The sequence below is a fragment of the Lethenteron reissneri genome, chromosome 42 (genome assembly GCF_015708825.2).
Source record: "Lethenteron reissneri isolate LAM-NWPU_2019-01 chromosome 42, ASM1570882v1, whole genome shotgun sequence".
Classification (NCBI taxonomy): domain Eukaryota; kingdom Metazoa; phylum Chordata; class Hyperoartia; order Petromyzontiformes; family Petromyzontidae; genus Lethenteron; species Lethenteron reissneri.
This window is the reverse complement of record NC_083820.1, coordinates 10,208,496-10,228,659: the sequence shown is the minus strand read 5'-3', so window position 1 is coordinate 10,228,659 and position 20,164 is coordinate 10,208,496. Positions and strand designations below refer to the sequence as shown.

General features: G+C 41.0%; 1 protein-coding gene across 1 annotated transcript; it reads left to right on the top strand.

Annotated features, from left to right (window-relative positions):
* Positions 1-613: 613 nt before the first annotated feature.
* Positions 614-19,207, top strand: LOC133353092 (translocating chain-associated membrane protein 1-like). Its single transcript, XM_061569218.1, has 11 exons — positions 614-1,738; positions 6,193-6,256; positions 7,042-7,160; positions 8,395-8,511; positions 9,682-9,740; positions 9,903-9,987; positions 10,135-10,205; positions 10,811-10,915; positions 11,190-11,333; positions 11,533-11,678; positions 14,714-19,207. The coding sequence occupies exons 1-11, from the start codon at positions 1,619-1,621 to the stop codon at positions 14,782-14,784; spliced, it is 1,101 nt and encodes a 366-aa protein (XP_061425202.1). The 5' UTR covers positions 614-1,618; the 3' UTR covers positions 14,785-19,207.
* The last annotated feature ends 957 nt before the right edge of the window (positions 19,208-20,164 follow it).

Here is a 20,164-nt window from a genome sequence, read left to right as displayed (position 1 = left end):
TACTAGTACTCTATACTATACACTACATTACTATACACTACACACTAGTGCTGTACTAGTGACGAATTGGCCACGTTGTTTACGTGACAACCCTTACTAGTTGGCCGTGTTGGGTGGTGGCGGGTTTAACGACACATTTATATATTTTACGCGATCTAACCCAAAAAGACATTACCATTGTCAATGCTTTGTACAGCGCCTTGGTTAGGACGCCATATAAATTGCGTTAAGATAAGATGAGATTATAACCCGGGCGGCCGCCCTGATTAATACTGCGGGCGTAATAACGTAGTGGACGCTGAAAGTTCCACTTATCTTCCTATAATCCGCGTCTCTTCCTATTCTACATTTTAGTTTCCACACAAGCGGAGTGAATAAAACCCGCGGTGGACAATATCCACGATCTTAGTCCGCTAAGTTCATCGCGGATCGGTGGTGGTGGTGGTGGTGGTGAGGTGGGTAGGTGTGGGGTGGGGTTCTAATGCATATACTGCATTGTATAACGTACTGGTCCCCAGCACAAGAACGTGGAATTGTTGATCACGACTTTGCCACGTTGCAACATCTAGCCGCTGCCGCCGCTACATCCAATGCTCATTTCGGGGCCCGGTGTTGGGGGAGGTTGCGTTGACGCGGCGAGGAGGGAGGAGGAGGCAGCAGCAGCAGCAGCTCCACCTCATCATCATCATCAGCAGCAGTTCAGCAGCAGCTCCACCTCATCATCAGCTCCACATCATCAGCAGCTCAGCAGCAGCTCCATCTCATCAGCAGCAGCTCCATCTCATCAGCAGCAGCTACACCACCACATCATCAGCTACACCTCTTCATCAAGCTCATCAGCAGCTCCACCTCATTATCACAATCCGCTCAGCAGCAGCAGCACCTCGTCGTCATCACCACCTCATCATCAGCAGCTCATTAGCAGCTGCAGCATTTCCAACCTCCTCGAGTTGTACTAACTGCTCAACTCGTGCATCAACTTTATAATCATCGCCAGGAGTAGTTCCACTTGATTAACATCATCATCAACCTCATCGTCAGCAGCTCAATGTCATCATCAGCTTAACTTCATCGTCAGCTTCATCAGCAGTAGCAGCGACAACTCGTCATCTGAAGTAGCTGATGATCATCATCTGAAGTAGCTCATTATCACTATCAGAAGTACCTATCTCATCATCAGCAGCAGCTTCACCCTCCTCTACATCATCATCATCACCAGCATCATCATCAGCAGTAGCAGCAACAACTCGACATCTGGAGTAGCTGATGTTCATCATCTGAAGTAGCTCATTATCACTATCAGAAGTACCTATCTCATCATCAGCAGCAGCTTCACCCTCCTCTACATCATCATCATCACCAGCATCATCATCATCAGCAGTAGCAGCAACAACTCGTCATCTGAAGTAGCTGATGATCATTATCTGAAGTAGCCCATTGTCACCACCAGAAGTACCTATCTCATCATCAGCAGCAACTTCACCCTCCTCTACATCATCATCACCATCATCAGCAGCTTCACCCTCCTCTACATCATCATCATCACCATCATCAGCAGCTCCGTCTCCTCTGTAAAGTTATCGTCGCTCTCACCAGGCAGCCAGACGACTCGACAGCCATGGGCCTCAGGAAGAAGAGCAAGAGCCCACCGCTCTTCAGCCAGGACTTCGTGATACAGAACCACGCGGACATCATGATCTTCGTGGTCATCGCCTTCCTCTTCGGGGTCATGTTCGAGGTACGAGGGGTTCGAAGGGGGCTGTGGGGCCAGCAGAGGAGGGCCCCTGAGGGCCCTGAGGGCCTGGGGCCCCCGGGGACTTAACAACGACCCCCAACTTCGCTTTAACCCGGAGTCGAACTTTGGCTGAAATTCACTCCACTAAATGTGAGTTGGGATCCTGGTCAAATGAACTGGGTCGTTGGACTTCATCTACAGAGTTTGTTGTACGCGACTTTCACTTTGTTTCGGGAACGACCGTAACTTTTCTTTTTTATAAGTTTCAAATCACGTCTAAGCACAACTGTCTGGGGGTTGGGTGCACAGACATTCACGGAGGATGTGTCATCACGTCTGGCTCGGGAGTCGTGTTAGGTCGAAGTCGACTTTGAGTTGATTGTGTAATGATGTAAGTTGTGTTGGATTCGGATTGCGTCCCGGTTTGGATTGAATGTGGGGACCGGGTCTGGATGTTGCTGCGGCGAGGTCGTGGTCTGCCTTGGGTTGATTGGGTCTGGCCTGGGATCCCAGTTCAGGGCAGGGCACTTGGGTAGAATCGGGTCCAATCTGCAGAGACAAGACCCCGGGAAGAGATGTTATAATAGGGTAACGAGGCTAAAGTAACGACGATGCTTGTGTAACGAAGCTAGAGTAACGGCGGCATGGTAACGAGGGCATGGTAAGGAAGAGCATGGTAACGGGTTCAAGGTAACGATGTTAATGTAACGATGGCAGGGTAAGGAGAGGAGGGGGGTGTGCAGGGTTTGGAGACCACGGCCCGCACGGTGTCTCCGTTAACCCGCCCTGGCCCACGCTGCCACGTCACTGGAAAAGCGAAGCGGAGGGAGAGGACAAATTAACCCGTAAAAAACAAAGTTTTTCACTATAAATCCTTTATATGCGTGGCGGCTAGAGTCCTCTCGTCATCTGGCTTGAGATGGCTGCCACCTATGGGTCAGATGATTGTCTGCCAGCATTAAGCAATTTTAAATTAAATATTTAAAAAAAATTCCCTAAACAGTGTAAAATTTTGGAATGTTTTTTCTCACGAAAATGAATTGTCACGCACAACGAGTCTGTGTGGAAAAGGTCAGCTCGATTGGATCACGGGAAGTGGGGTAAAAAAACGAGCGAAAGATTTGCACGGTCGTAAGCAAGCAAGGAAGCACGCAAGCACGCAAGCAAGCAAGCGAACTTAATATAAAGGATTTAAAAAACCTCCGAATTGGAAATTAATACCAGGCTAGTGGCTTTCCACGGTGTTTAACGAGAACGCAATCGATTCACCATCACAGCATTGCTCCCTTGGTATTCGTTGTATCTCGGTTGTCTGTTATTTGGTGTGTTAAATGATTTAGGGCAGGGGTCGGCAACCAAAATAACAAGAAGAGCCATTTCTTTCCAATTCGGTACAAAATTCAGTATTTCAAGAGCCGCAATGCATCTGAGTACATACGTACTCATCGTCAAGAAGCAGCCCGTAAAGAGCCGCATGCGGCTCCGGAGCCGTAGGTTGCCGACCCCTGATTTAGGGCATCGCCTATGGGCCGGGTTTCATTTGGGTAGAAGTGAGTTGATTCCTGGCAATTATTCTTCACCCAGACCGGTGACTACTTGTTTACTATTTTGGTTTTTACGATCCTTTTCGATTGGTCGTGTGCAAGGTGCACTATTGTAATCGGTCATCACCAGCATTGTCCTGAAATAAGTGAAATCTGAAATCTATACCTTGTTCAGAGAGTGCAGTCGAAGGAGGCGCTATCATTTCAACAGCACCGACGCATACGCAGGGTTTGCTAAACAATTGTGATATTCTTTGTGCTTTAATTTTTTTAAAATCATAAACATTGTAGTGTCAGGTTACAATTGTTGTCAAATATGTGCATTTCAAGCTCATTGGTAATGTTCAACATATTTGTTTAATACAAAGTGAAGCCAAATCCAATGAATTGGGTGGCGTAAATGGTGAAAGTGCGGCCCTGCAATCGCTTGGTAACGTCACTGTTTGACGAAAGGGCCTCCACTAGAGGGAGCTCTGGAGAGAACCCTTCTTAAATGCTGTTTTTGGCCTGCTCTTCCATGCTCTCCAAACGTCTTGAAAGAGTTTAGTGGAGAGTAAGGGGAGTGCCAGTTGAACTGAACTACCAGTGTATGTCTAGATCTTCCATCTCCCTCCCCATTTGGCATAAATAATTACGTCGTTATAAGTCTTCCCACATTCTATGCTTCATCATTCAACAGCAGTCACGACCAATCTACTGCTGGATGAAAGCTTCCCCAAGCCGCCACCATCTACCACGATGCAGCACTCTAACTAGCACCTCAACGTGTTTGTTGCCATATCATTATTGGCATCACCACCGTTCCTTTCCAAAACGACAACTCTTGTCAGACGGAGTTGGAGCAATGGGGAATTATCTGGCCTATCTGCTTACCCAATGCCACCACTCTCCCTCTAGGGTTGTTGGCTGGAAACGCAGAGTACTGCCTGCTTTATTGATATTAACTTCCTTGCAATTTAGCCGCGCACAGAGGACTTGGGTAACTTTTGTTTAGAATTTTTTTTTTAAACAGTCACATTAAAGTTAACTAATGTCATAATAATTGACCAAGTGTTTGCCATTGACTCGTTCAGTGGTTGTGTAGCTGTCGAGTCGGGACATAGATTACAGAACCGAAAGTTTACAATTGCGTTGTACGTGACCCTTACACTTAGATAAGTGTACCACTCTTTCAGGACTTTTTGTAACTTGAAATGCGTCAGAGCCTGACGTAGCTTGTTTATCTTCAATGAGCATTTTGCACACCCCGTGACACTTTTCACCTTGGGTAACCATACATATGCACTGTAGTGTGATTCCAAATAGCATGTTTCTTGGTTTTTTTGTACAGCCTCATGAGATGCAGAAGCTAGTTAAATACAAACTTCGCAGGTTCATAAGAGGTGGCGGGCTTGGGGAAGCCTTCATTCAGCAGTGGATTGACCACGGCTGCTGAGGATGATAACTACATAGTACACATACTTTTTTTTGTTTAGGATACTCAAATCAGAATCAAAAAGGGTTTTATTCGCCATGAAATTTCGCACAGACAAGGAATTTACTTTGGCAGGAAGGTGCATAGATTCAACATATAGGAATCTGAAATCTTAAATAAGTGGTGTACAAGTCTAACTATACTAAAGGTACAAAGTCTAACTAATACTAAGGGGCTAAAGTATGCAACATTTTTTGAATAACATAACATATAAAATGTACTGCCAATACAACGTGTTCTCGTTTTCGAGTTGCACTCCAATATATTGTCCTCGCAACTATGTATCCGCGGCACACCACGGAAAGGGGAGTATAGTCAATGATAGAATGCATGGAGAAAGAACATTGAATGGGAAAGGGAAGAGATAAGAGAAACAACGGGAAATGTAGAGGGAAAAGATGGAAATTGAGTGGGGGAAATCAGCGGGTAGCACAAAGGTCAGCACAGTCAAGGATGGGGGAGGAAGAGGCTTGCATAAGAGCCTTTACACTGCTGCACGGAGCAGCATCTGTATTCAAATAGGACGGGGAGTTAGTCATATTCTTTGGTTCGCTAAAGTCACGTAGGTAAAAACTTACCACAGTGAATTTGGCTGTAACGTTTCCAACTGAAGACGGAAGCTTGTGTTGCCTCCGAAACGTCGTGATTTAATTTAGTTGTTTTTTTCATTTATTTATTTTTTACCTACGTGACTTTACCGAAAAAACCAAAGAGTATGAATCCTTGCAGTCACGAAAACTTCAAATCTAGGATGGGGAGAGGTCAGGAATTCAAAGTGGGCCTGGACACACAGAGGTCACGTGATGTACCGGAGGCTTGAGCTGATTTAGATAAGGTGGAAAGATATGTGTCCACCAGTCCACACAGTAAATGAATGACAGAACACACGTAAGTGACAAGGTAACTCTTCATGGAATCTGCTTTGGCCTTGGAAACATTGATTATGCTGCGTTGTAGAAAGACTGCCGAAATGTTTGTGTCCAATTCAAATATGTTTTAAGGTAATTTAACAAGAAATTCAGACTACTTATTGTCAGTGCAGGTCACTGATTTATGTATATTCCCTCAATCTGGATATGGCTAAACGTTTAAAAATTTGATTGGAATATGGAAATTATTTACGTACATGGAAACTTTACAACTTTGTTTTATAGACATCATTAAATGTGGCGATTCTTATCATTATATCGAAATAAATCCGCATGAGGATTGTTGAATTTAAAGAATGTAATTATATCAATCCTTGCCTAAATAGCAATAATTTGAGTAGTGACATCTCACCGTTCCTGATTAATGGCAAAGTAAGGTCATCTTAATGCAAGACCTAACAGCATGTGTCTCCATTTTGCAGAACTTAAAAGAGTATTTAGGCCAGTAGATCTGATGTTGGTCGCTTGGAGTGAGTGAATCTGTAATGTTTGTTTGTTTGTCAATTTCAGGCAACTGCTAACACTGCTTTCATGTTCATGTCCATCCAACACAACATCACAACCCAAGATGAAGGTTGGTCACATGTTCTTCTTAATTGTACCCGAGTTAGCGCCATGGTAGTTCCTGGTGTTTTTCGGAGTTAATCAATACCTCGTGCAATAATCTTGTGAATGTGTATCGATTTACAAGCATTTCGTACATGTCTAGTAGTGTGGTACTACATCATGGGACCTCCTTTGCCAGTAACACAATATGATAATAGGTTTTCCCCTTTTTTTCTGGCAACAAAACAGGTGTTAAGATGTTAAAACACCAAACTGAAACCTTTTACAATGAATCATGTCTGCATTAACCACAATACTTGTGGTCAGAATGCAAAAAAAAACATACTCTGATAATATATGCATTGTCTTTGAAAATGATTGGTCCACACCAGAGACAGTTTTCTTTTGAGCCTCGTTTTAAACAGTGCTAGACCAGCGGACGCCTTTTGGAATTTTGACCCACAAGTATTGTTGTTAATGCAGACATGATTCCTTGTAAAAGGTTTCAGTTTGGTGTTTTAACAACTTAACACATATTTTGTTGGCAGAAAAAAGGGGGAAAACCTATTATCAGTGTGGTACTAATTAACTACGTAACTGGTTTTTTTTAATCACTAAAGTCAACAACTTAAAGGCGAAATAAAGGTAAGATTCCAAGCTGACTTTATGTAATGTCTAAATCGTATACGTGCCTCATTCAGTGAATTTGAAAATAATGGCATGTGCTTAGAATTCAGTTTTCTGACAATTGCGATTGTTTAATCTACCAATACAGGCTCCAAAATGTCTCAATTTTCTTGTTTTTTTTTGCAGATGGAAGTGGAGAGCCAAGCAGTGTTTACCAGTATGGAAAGAAAGACTTTGCCACAATTTTCTTTTACATTATTGTGGGTATTGTTATCCACGGTACAGTTCAAGAGTATATTCTGGATGTAAGTTACCACAAACATGTCGCAAACCTACATTCTTGTTCGTGATTATAATTTGCTTATTAAAAGGAAAAAAAAAACATCACCAGCCATGATGAACCCACTGCTGGATGATGCCTCTCCAAACCGTTGCCATCCCTTACGCTGATTGATGATCCCATCACTCCGTCTTCATGTTGGACCGCCCTTCTTTGGCTGCCACTTAGTTGTTATTCATGCTCATCGGTCATAATGCTTTCTAGAATGAAAATGACAAAGTTGTAATTCATAAGTATGAACAAACAATAAATGAGCAAAATAAAATCCAATATACAGTTATGACGGATAATTCAGAACAAAAGTGACATGCAACAAGTTTAATTGGTTTCCCCCCCCGCACCTCCGATTAGTGTGGTTGGCTACATATATTGTGAAAGAAGTTTAAGATACATACGTACATAAACAATTGAAAATGTGTCAGAAAGACACAACAGAAAAGCACATCGAAGTTCGTACATTGTGGGAAGACGGAGGCTTGTGTTGCCTCCGAAACGTCGTGATTTTTATTTTATTTAACTTTTATTAATTGTAATTTTTTACCTACGTTACTTTACCGAAAAAACCCAAGAATATGTTGGAAGGTGGTCCGAGATATGAATGAGGACATTAAGAGGTGACCGAGAGTAGGTTGGGAAGGCTTTTGGGAAAGTGAACTTAATGAAGAAAAACAGTATGCCAATGTGCTTAAATAAAGTTTGCAACTATTTTATGTCACCTGCTATGACATGGATCAGAAACATGGACACTGACAAAGAAACTGGAACAAAAATTTAAAAAGTGCACAAAGAAGGCTGGAGAGAGGTACATGCTGAGAGGCACGAAGAGGAACACATGGCGTAGAGAAAATGAGAAATTAAAAAACATCTTGTCTGCTGAGAATATTAAGCGGGCTTGGTCAGGACACGTCACTCGAAAGGATGATGGTCGGTGGTCAGAAACCAACAAGGAGGGAATATCCTTTAGAGGGCGTCTTACCGTGAAGATGGAGTGATGGAACGAGTTTGTGTGTTGAAGCTCTATGGAGCGTTGCATCAGAAAACCATGAAAGATGGTGATGACGTGGGGAGACCTCGAGTGGATACGTCATAGCTGATGATCATGATAACAAATGAAAATTTTAATTGTAAAAGAACACGTTACTTTTGAATGATGAGTGCCGTTGTTATAACGACTGATGTGTGTATGTATGTGTTGGTAGAAGCTGCACCGTCGCCTGCACTTGTCCAAGATGAAGCACAGCAAGTACAACGAGTCGGGGCAGCTCTCCTTCTTCTCCTTGATATTTTCCTTCTGGGGGCTTTACATCATCATTGTGGTAAAATGCAATATTCAGTATTTTGAGTCTCTATTTCCAACTGAGCTAGCAATACGGTATAATGAATGGCACACCTTCGGTCAGTAAAATCTTACAAGTTGGTGAGACGGGCGAGAAGGAAACCATCTTGCCACGTAGGTTTCCGCAGTTGCTTGTAATGCACGCGAAGTCTTCCAGGTTAGGCGACACTTTGAGCATTTCTTCTCTCAAGCTCTGCAGGGGTTTGCAGGCATTCAAGTTATGCGTCTCACCTGTTCTCCACTCTTATATGTTGCCTGGATTGTCCAGATGACAGTAAAACCTCGTTATTTCAGTATTTGATAATTCGTACATTGGCACGGCTGTGCTTTCGGCATATATACAGTATTATTAATTTGCCGTGAGGCGAATTGCCGTACGGAATGGTCCAATTTCGGCATACACGTGGAGCGACGCCGTACGCCGCGACGAAAACAACGATTCAGTCTGGTGGCGGCGTGCGTGGCGAGCTTTGGTGCAGACCCGTTGCTTTGGACCTTACCTTGCTTATGCACTCTGTGCAAGCCAACCCTCTCAGAAATGTCGTCTACACCTACCTCAAGAAGTAATAGAAAGGGACTGGACTGTAAATCCCTTCGTCTGCGAGACAAATCTAAAGTTTTGGTTAGAATTGATGCAGGTGTGTCAATGCGTATAGTTTGGAAAACAAATGTGGAAAAATAAAATATTTCGGCACGAGGCACTGGGGAGTGCCATTGTACATTTTTCGGAATACTGGACAATTTGGCAAGGCCAGAGCTCCATATGTGTCCAATTTATAAGGGTTTACTGTATCATGTTAGACCTCAGAACTGCTGTGATTGGATACTGACTGACTGGATGCTCTCATCTGATCAGAATCGAGGGGAGGGGGGCAGAGTGACCAGCCAATGCCAGAAGTTGCCCCGCAGTAATGCATGGTGAAAGCTTCAGAAAATAAATGCTCAACACTTAGCCCATACTGGAAGTGTGTAATAAAAATACTGCACACACTGTAAACATTCAAAGTAACTTGGTTGACTTGCATGCATGTTTGTGGTTACATGGGCACAAGCCAGGTTCATCTGCAACCCAGATAATCCACCCACAGATAAATGAGACTCAACTGTAACTGTTTTGAATGCATTATATTTCTGCATATTTGCTTTTCAGGAAGAATATGCTACACAGCTGTCAAGACTTTGGGAAGGATTTCCACACACTACGATGTCGTGAGTTTGTCTGCAAACTATGGGAATGGAAGACATTTGATATTTTATCGTATAAACGTTTGTGTGATTGTGCATTGTTCATTTGTCTTACATCAAAATTACATGTAAAGTACAGCATTGATTCTTTGAGTGTATTTTTTTCATTTGTTTTTGTCTTTGTAGTTGCTATGTGAAGTTTTACTACATTTTTCAGCTGGCTTACTGGGTTCATGCATTGCCTGAGCTCTACTTTCAAAAAATAAAAAAAGTAAGTTTTTTGTAAGGAAGCCATTTTTTTTTTCATTTTGTTGATTTCTCCATGATGTAGGAGGCATCCTCCATTACATTCTAATGTCATTACGTAATTGTATATTCATTCCATATGCTGCGTATTATAACAGTTTATGTTTTGCAGGAAGAAATTTCAAAACAACTTCAACACATCAGCCTTTACATAATGCATATTGCTGCAGCATATCTACTTAAGTAAGTTGGAACAACACATAGCTTTAAATAAGTTGTGCCATTTTGAAATAAAATGTAATACAATTCATAATGTTAACAATTTCTGGTGACAAAATGGCCTTGAAGTCTTCATTCCTTTTAACGGAGGAATGGACGACATCAACTCTGCTTCTGGACAAACAATTGATCGGATAACAAATCCATGCTCTAATTAATCCGGGTTCCCAGTATTGAGTTGATTGTCTCAACCTAGTCACCAGAGATAAGACAAAATTAATCGCATTAAATTTCTGCACCTATTTTGTTGTAAATATCAGTTCTAAGAATTAAAAAATATTGGTTTGATTGTCACGTGATGAACATTGCTCTCAGTTGCATAGCGGATGGGAAAGTACTTTTCCTTAGACAGATCTGAACACATCTTGGGCATGTAAGATGTGAATTGATTGTTGATCTCATGACATTATGCTGATAGCTGAATTGCATACAAATTGGGGGGAAATAATGAGAAAAAACACCACGTTAAAATTATTGAGTCGATTGGTTTAAAATTATTCTGAGGAAAAGTATAATTCATGCAAGATATGTTCATGTGTGCTGTCTTGCACTCTGGATTCTCTTCTCAGTCTCACACGGCTTGGGATGTTGCTCATGGTCTTGCATTATATGGTGGAATTTGTTTTTCACATCTCCCGGATTTTTTACTTCATCGATGAAAACTACCAGAAAGGGTGAGTCGTGGTGGTGTTTTTGTATGTATGTATGTTGAACATCTTTCGCTCCATACATAGCCAATCGTGCTATTCAGAGGTGCAAATGTGCTTGATTGCACCTTTGCATTTGTCACAGTGCCAGAGATCATTTGTTATCTTGAGTAAAAACAATGTTTAATTGTGTTGAGCACAACTCTTTGCGGGTTGCTGCAGGCTTAGAAATCGTTGGCATAGTTGGCGTTGCATTTTTCTGGTAAACATCGTTGCTTGAGCGACACCTTTGGTTTTGCAGGTTCCGGGTGTGGGCAGTGCTATTTGGGCTGTCGCGTCTCATCACACTGACACTGTCCGTCCTCACTATTGGCTTTGGCCTGGCACGCTCCGAAAACCAGACGTTGGATGTGGCTGCTGGAAACTTCAACACTCTCCTGATAAGGCAAGAGATGCTTTAATGTGACTTGATTTACATTCATTATTTTTGCATTATCTAACGAACAAAAAACTTCCTGCAACTCGAATCGAATGTATCATTTCTGCCACTAAAGGGGGACCCTTACATTACTGGAAATGTGAATATAGATTCCTGGTAATTTGGATGAGCGAAATCATTAAACGTGTAACCTGTTGTTTTCCAGGATTTGTTTGTTGGCACTGATCTGCCTCACACAAGCCTGGATGATGTGGACATTTATTAAATTTCAGCTGAGGCAGTGGAGAGAATACAAGATGTCAATTTCAAACAAGAAGAAACAAGCTACACTTAAACTCAAGAAAGACTCAGGTTAGTTTCCTAGAAATGTGGCTATTAGTGATAGTAATTCACACCCAATTGCTATGTAGCCAAATTCGACTGTTGACCTCTATCAAAAGACAAAATAGATGAGCAGAAAATTTGTGTCTTTCATATATATCTACTTCTCCACGTAAAAAATAAATTATCATTTATGCAATCAATGCTGCTGGGGTGATTCAGTACAAGTGTAATGACGATTTGACACACTTTATTGAAGACACGTTCATTTGACATCAGGTAGAGATCCCCACTGCAACAGCCCCAAGTCTCCCGCGCATCTCCCCCTTATACACCAACACGAGGCCACGCCCCCCTTCTAGATCATTCTCGCTGACTCTGGATGCTCCCTCTACCAGCAGACTCCACCGTCCTCTTCCATCACCTGACCACGCTCCCTTCTCGAACATTCCCGTAGCCACCAGTCCCTTCGCACTTTTATTTTTATTACCAAAAGAACCGAGAATAAGTCTACATTATAGACTGCCAGTACACTGGCTAAGGTTAAGAACCAGGCTACAGTCCACATTATAGACTGCCAGTACACTCACCTAGCTTAATAGCCATTGCCACAGTATACATTATAGACTGCTAGTACACTCACCAAACTTAATAACCAGGCTACAGTTTATATTATAGACTGCCAGTACACTCACTCCGATTAAGAACCAGGCTACTGTTACATTCGTTTTTTTTGTTTTTAATTATTTTATTTTATTTTTATTATTTTTCTTCACTTCATTTTTTATTATTATTTTCCTATCTACATGACTTTACCGACAGAACCAAATAATATGATACCCCTGTCATTACCTCCCGTGGCCACTAGTGCACTCGTATTGTCGGCTGTCCTCCCTGTCATTACCTCCCGTGGCCACTAGTCCCCTCAGCGCATGCAGGCTCTGAACCATGTCTCGCCAGCAGAGCCAGGTCTGTTCGATTCATCACTGGTGAACTGTCAGATGTCATCAGCCAGAACCCTCTTTAAGTTACACACAAATATTATACAATACACCACGAAAAATAATTGTAAGCGTCGTGGTGGAGAATGTAAGTATCATAAAGATTTCTGGAACATGTTTATGTAAATAAATGTACAGTACAATCCATAAACTTGATTTGAAGCTTTCGTGGCTGCAGGAATTACTCTTTGGTTCTTTCGGTAACGTAACGTAGAAAGAAATTAAATTAAATAATAAAGTACGACGTTTCGATTGCAACACAAGCAACGGTCATCAGGTAGAACTAAATTTGAGAGAGAGACAAAACACAGACATGGAGACACACAGAGAGACACACAGAGAGACACACAAGCAGAGAGAGACAACACAGACACACAGAGACCCAATGCCTCTGTGTTGAGACCTTAAATAGAGAGAGAGGGAGAGGTGGGTCTGCAGGGGCAGCTGTTGGAGCAGAGAAATTAGCATGTCAATGAATCCACCCCGAAGCGACCGAGGGAAAGAAGATGGAATGGCCCGATGAGAGCCTGGTAAATTTTAGAGAGAGAAATAGTTTGAGAAAACAAAATTTAGCAAATCTTTTGGAAATGTAATGAAATGCAACACAGAGAGTCAGGTAACACACAGTTAACGCATAGCCTGGTAAATTACGATCTCCAAAGATTGCTAAAATTAGAAGTTAAGTGTGAAATTTGACAAACGGAGACACACAGAGAGATGTGTGGAAATCCATCTATGAGAGCCTGGTAAATTTTATAGAGAGAGAAATAGGCCGTTTTAGAAAACAAACTTTTGAACCACCTCTATGGGGAGGATATAAGTTGTTTTCTCTCTCTCTGTGTCTCTGTTTGTCAAATTTCACATTTAACTTCAAATTTAGCAATTTTTGGAGATCGTACTCAACCAGGCTATGCGTTTAACTGTGTTAGCCGACTCTCTGTGTTGCATTGCCTTACATTTCCAAGAAATATTCCAAGTTTGTTTTCTCAAACGGCTTATTTCTCTCTCTAAAATTTACCAGGCTCTCTGATGCCATCTGTAAAGGATCTCCCATTAACATGCTCATCTCTCACATTAACATAGGCACTTCCATGAACATGCTAATCTCTTACATTAACATAGCCACCTTCGCGCCCTCGTCATGGAGGCCGCTCTCCAATCTCACATTAACATGCTAATTTCTCACATTAACATGCTAATTTCTCACATTAACATGCTAATTTCTCACATTAACATCACTAGCCCCACCCACTTCGTTTATGACCCTAGGACTAAACCCTCTATAACAGTCTGCATTCAGCAGTTTTCCTCCTGATGACGATCGCGTGTGTTGTGATCGAAACGTCGTAGTTTTTTGTTATTTTCCTTGAACCATCTACGTGACTTTACCGAAAGACCCAAATAATATTAATTCCTGCAGTCACGAAAGTTTTAAGTCAAGATTTGACCATACTTCACCACGCTGGTCAATAGGGGTTTGCGAAGGTGGTGTGTGGGAGTGCAGAACAAGAGATGATTTTGTTGCACTGCCCTCTACTGCCCTCTACTGCACACAACATCGATTGTATTTTGAAAACTAAAAAACATCCGTAACTAATGCTGCCTTAAAAGAAAATTATTTTATAGTCATACTCGTGCTATGAAACGAAACGTCACCTATTTTGCCCCTTTAAGGCAAATTTGCACCTCCGATTAGTACGGTGTGAACGAAGTTCAACATACGTACACATTGACGATTGCGAGTCGTTATGTTAATCTTGCTTCTGCACCACTGCCAAAGCAACAGCATCACAACTGCTTTCTGTGTTTAGTTCGTTGTCCTTTCCCTGCACTTACAATTATCACGGTTGCTACGTACGGTGTGAATGAAGTTCAACATACACACATGTAAGTTTGTTGTATTTTGAGGAGTGATGGTCACCCATTCAAGCACTATCCAGGCTCAGCTCCACGTCGCCTCTGACATCGAGCACATTCTGGTTGACTTGAAGATTGACATTCGTGTAAATACTTAGACATATTGAACACCATTTTTTTTGTAACATTTGAAATGCTCTCTTACAGCGTACGAAAACGGCATTGTGAAAATCACCACAGGACCATCAGCCAACGGCAAGAAAAGAAAGAGTTCGTAAACTGTGACCAAGACCCCCTTATGTACAGAGGATGCCTTTATTTTTTTCAACACGGATGTGCCCTTAACTTGCTTTCAATTTAGTGCCAGTAGTTGATTCGGTTTCGCAGTGTTACTTGTAAAGCGTTGAACATGCGTATTATCTTTCCCACAAAACAATACTCTTTCCTCAATCCCATTCAAAACTAAGGTTTGTCAATGATCAAACACAAATACAGTATTTACATTGCACCTTTTTTTTACAAAATGTTTATGCGTACCAAAGGAAGCGAACTGTTAAAACCAAAAAGTTGGTTTGACCGCACATTTTTTTTTTATATTTTGTGGCATAAAATGGCATCACTTCTTTCTTTCGTACGTACGTACAGCTGACGTAGATGCCGGGCAATAACTTCAATTTCACATTTAGGTGGTCAAGCCAGATAACTGCGTCAGGACGAGCGGAGTGTATCGCTGCAATGTCTATGGTATCACTGAATTCATAGCAGTTACTGGCACTAAATATGCGACTTTGAAAGCAGTGAACTCATGAGTGTTTCTGTGCAGTACCTAATCGAACCTCTAAAAGCATCAAGATGGCATCCAGAGTTCTCCGTGTTCATTTTCGATCCTGCACTACCCCACTAATTGTTTGATTGGACAATCTCCACTTTGCTGTGAAACACTTCTAAGTGAGCGGAATAAAGTTAACGAGTTGCGTGCATATGCAAGTATTAGAAGACAATAAGTAGACCCCCCCCCCCCTCACATTAACTGCACAACGTCAGTCAGATCATTGTTTTGTTTGTGCATGGGCACTTCCAAATATTGGGTAATGCAATGCCTTTTTTTCCTTTTGGAACATTAGTAGCATTGGTAATGGGAGCACAGTGGAAAATGCAGTATTAATGTTAAAGCATAAAAACGTAATAGTTATATACACATGGAATGCATTAACTTGCATATTTTTGTAATGCTTGTCATTTGAATTCACTCTTTTCCCAGTTTGTACATGGCGTAATACCAAAAACTATTTAAAAATGTGTTGCACGAACCTTCATATACAACTGATATTGTGTAATAGCTTCTTAAACACCTACATACCATGTTGGGCTTTTTGATGGATGCAAAATGTGTTAAAGTGAAAAGAAAGTTCAGCTTGATGACCTTATTCAGCCATATTGGTTGGTCATGGCATATCTCAAGGCCGTAGAGCCATTTTTGAACAAAGGGAATTCTTAAGACTGCTGCCTTAAGTGTAGTTTTTGTTAATATTTGGGACCGTACTCTGAATCGAGGTCTGTGTTTCTTTGCCTGATGCTGAATAGCATACATTAATATGTAGACAATGGTTTGCATATTGCATTAAATTCCCAGTGGTTAATTTACTACCATGAGCCCATTATTTGAATTCTTCTTTAAATGTAAATTCTAATGACAATTTAAAAAGCAACCAATCGAAAAGCATTAAGCCACGTACAATTACAGAAACTTCGGCAATACCCCCATTTTCAAATGTGGCAGACCGTTTTCGTGTTCGTAAAATTGTTGTGATCTGTTATCTTTGTGGTATGCGTTAGAAGCATGTAAAAGCATTTTGTGGCTTTGTATTTAGTTTTCCTGTGGTTGTATGTCTTTGTATCGGTGGTTGCCGTTACCTGGACCCTGACTTGTCAGTGGTTTTTTTTGCACCAGAAAATGCTTCGTTAACCTGCGCATAAGTGGTCGCACAGTTTCTGACTGTGATTAGTGATGCTTACACAACATGTACTTTGTATTTGCGAATTTGTACATACAATTGGTTTCATGTGAATATGTGGCAACAATCAAATCGTTTTAGAGTCGATTTAACACTCATTCAGCTAGCAGGCAGATATGTTATAACATTTCGAGTCATATTTCAGACAAGGTGGTTATGTTCTTTCAAATTTGACGTCAGTCTTGCCACTCAGCTACAGTATTTCAGGGGAATACTGTGACGCATCAATCCCACCGGCAAAACTTAAGAAGCGTCAAACCGTAAGTACATGTTTATATGGAATATAGGGTGACAATATATGCTTTATGTTTCGATATTTTTCTAGTTAAAGTTTGTAGCATATTGCAAAGGTAAGCAATATGGTAACAAGAACACCAAAACGTCTATTAGAAATAGGAGTGCCTTGTAAGTCACTTTTTGCAATCCATAATTTTTTGGGAGTTTTTGTATTCGGGAGGTCATTAACGTCATGGATAATTATAACCTACTAGCGGTAAGTACCCGGCGTTGCCCGGACGAAAGAGACAGACACACACATCGACCTACACACAGACATTGACCTACACACAGACATTGACCTACACACACAGACATTGACCCACACACAAAGACATCGACTTATACATGGCCTTGCACACACAGACATCGACTTTAGATACACAAATCGACGTGCACACATACAGCGACTCACACATACGTAAACTCTCACATCGACCAAAGCACACTATGGACTTGCACACACACATCGACTAAGACACACACACATCGACTAAGACACACACACATGGACTTACACACATGGAGCCATGCACACACATCGACTCGCACACACATCGACTCGCACACACATCGACTCGCACAGAAATGGACTTTAGATTCACACATGGAGTTACACACACATGGAGTTACGCATATCGACACACACACATCGACTTGCACACACACATATGGACTTACACATCGACTTGCACACACACATAGACTATCACACACATGAAGACTCGCATTCTGCTGTGATGCGTCATTCTTACTGTCGGACAAGCTATTCTTATGAAAGGCTTATCGTTCTTTTCCAAACTCTACATGATTTGTGCACATTCACATTTCTGTGTGCATTTGACTTGTTGAATCGGGGCCTTGTTTTAATGGCATTTTATTCAGCCTTAAAACACATTTTGAAGTAAACTAATCCATTATTGCGCTTAACTTTCCAGAACTGTTTACCGCTTGCTTACATTTTTAGAATAAAATATTCTTTCAGATGTTTACTTTAAAAAGTATATATTTTTATGGTAAACAGTTATACTACACCTAACATTTCTATATTTTGCTTTTTTATACCGTTTATAAAACAATTTCCAAAGGTTATGTACAGAACCATTGACAATATAAGGCAACTCAAATGTAATGGAGATTATTGTTTGACAGAATGATGAAAATGTTTTCAATGTTATTTTTACATAGTTGCAATAAATGTGATGAAATCAGAGCTTAGTTAAACATGCTACCAAAACGCATTACTGTATTCCTGATCTACATTTTAGCAGTACTTTGCCAGCAACCACCAGAAGTGTGCTAAACAGGTTTTCCCAGTTGTAAGAATTTACCGCTAAAAAAAAATCAACCAACGATAGAAAAAGATCACCCAGTGGAAAAACCAGTTTACCATCGGCGACTGTGACTGCCGGTAAATGCTGCCAGGAGCAGTGACCACCATTCTCTACCCAGATCCGGATGCATGTGTTCTCTGTAGGGTCACCTGGTTATCCCACTCCCAGGGGTTGGCAATCTGCAGCTCTGGAACCACCCGCGGCTCTAATGACTGATTCGTGTCGTTATTCGCATGCATTTACTGCTCGTGGAAAATATAGAAGTTGTATTTGTTTTTTACAGAATGCCAAAGAAAATGGCTTTTGTTGTTTTGGTTGCCTACCCCTGGGCTATCCTGTGCACAGACAAAAATGGCGTCAAGTTGACCAAGGCGCCTGGCCCAGGTGGCTTTTAGAGGCTTATGATTAGTAAAATGTCGCTAATGCTATCTGCACACAAACTATTTGTTTGGCCTAGAGAATATGCAAATGAATACACGAGATGTTTGGGGAAACTTTTGGGATTGAATGTAAAGTTTTTTTTATAACGTTTAAGAATGAATGATTCCTTTAGAATGACAAATTTTGAGTATCATAAATCTAAGGTGCCTTAAAGAGTTGCTTTCAAAATGTAAAGATTCCAACATTGATTCTACCTCATTAAACCAGGGGCTGTTTTGTCAAAATGTAAGTACAGTACTGTGATTTTGTAGCCATCCCTGTTTATGCTATCGTTCCTCGTGGCCTTCGCTTGAATGCCATTTTAGAAAGTCTTTATTTTCCACACCGAGAGATGCCAGCTTGCTTACATTTTTTCTGAAGAAAATTAGTTCCTATTAAACAGTCATTTTGACAAATCTACAGGAAAGTTAACTTCCATCCATGCATCCAAATCCAACTCGAGTACAGTATTTTTGGGAGGTGTGAACTTTGTGTTGTCATGTCAAATTATTATTTGCTTATACTTGCTTATATTTGCTTGCTGTAAACTTTTCCACATTGTATCTCTCGTCGAAGCTTTTTAAGAATTTCCAGATACAGTAATTTAATACCATTTTCACTATTGACAAGATTGGAAATAAACGTTTTCAATTGTATATTGCAATGTTTTTTTTCTCCATTGGCAAGTGGTACATTGAAACGGTGTTCCAGGGCAAGCAATAAACTTACTTTCCAAATGAAAGTAACATTTTAGGCATATACTCACATGGAATACTGCAATACATGGCCAACATCTCACTTTTTGCATTTCCATTGACTGCCAACTTTTGCATTTCATTAGATCATAGGCCCAGACCAGTCATCAATATCATACATCTCTGCCATGTTCTTAGTTTCATATAAAAATCCGTATAAAGTGACGCTTTCTCTGGAATTGTACTGGCCACGTGAATTTAAGTTGTGCAAAATAAACATTTTAAGTCAGACGTAATGCCGCCACTCGTTTAAAAAAAGTCATCGACTACGGTAATTCACTTAATGGTTATGAAAAAAAATACAAGTGTATTGAGTATTGCCATCTCGACTGGTAATTTCTTTAAAGGCTCTACTGACGTGATGACTATCACGGTCACGGGGACGACTGACACAGCGACTGCATAGGCCAGGCATGTCCAAATGTTATCTGACTTAATGAAAGGCAGAATTGCGTTTGTAGAGTTGTTCGTCTGCCTGAGTGGCTTATATTTGGTTACATTGTCATTTGAAGAATAAAGGTAATTGTGACAATGAAAATTGTTTTATAACAGTGTGTATTTCCACGTAACTTTTATGGTTAAAACAATGTCAGAAGGAACTATTGGCCCCCGGGCATCTTCACTTTAGTCAAATGTGGCCCTCTTTGCAAAAAGTTTGGACACCCCTGGCGTAGGCGTTCATTGTTGTGCTGTACCGGAGGTCTCCGCAGTTTTAGGGTTGCACTGTGATTCATATATATGTGTTTTTGTTTGCATTTGACTGCAAGTATTGTGGTTAATGCAGACATGAATCCTTGTAAAAAGGTTTCAGTTTTTTGCCAGAAAAAAAGGGGGAAAACCCTATTATTATATTTTGTT

Excerpts from the sequence above, each read along its gene's own strand:
- LOC133353092 (XM_061569218.1), top strand. The coding sequence starts at position 1,619 with ATGGGCCTCAGGAAGAAGAGCAAGAGCCCACCGCTCTTCAGCCAGGAC. Across the intron at positions 1,739-6,192 it reads TCTTCGGGGTCATGTTCGAG|GCAACTGCTAACACTGCTTT; the intron begins GTACGAGGGGTT and ends TGTCAATTTCAG. Across the intron at positions 6,257-7,041 it reads CATCACAACCCAAGATGAAG|ATGGAAGTGGAGAGCCAAGC; the intron begins GTTGGTCACATG and ends TTTTTTTTGCAG.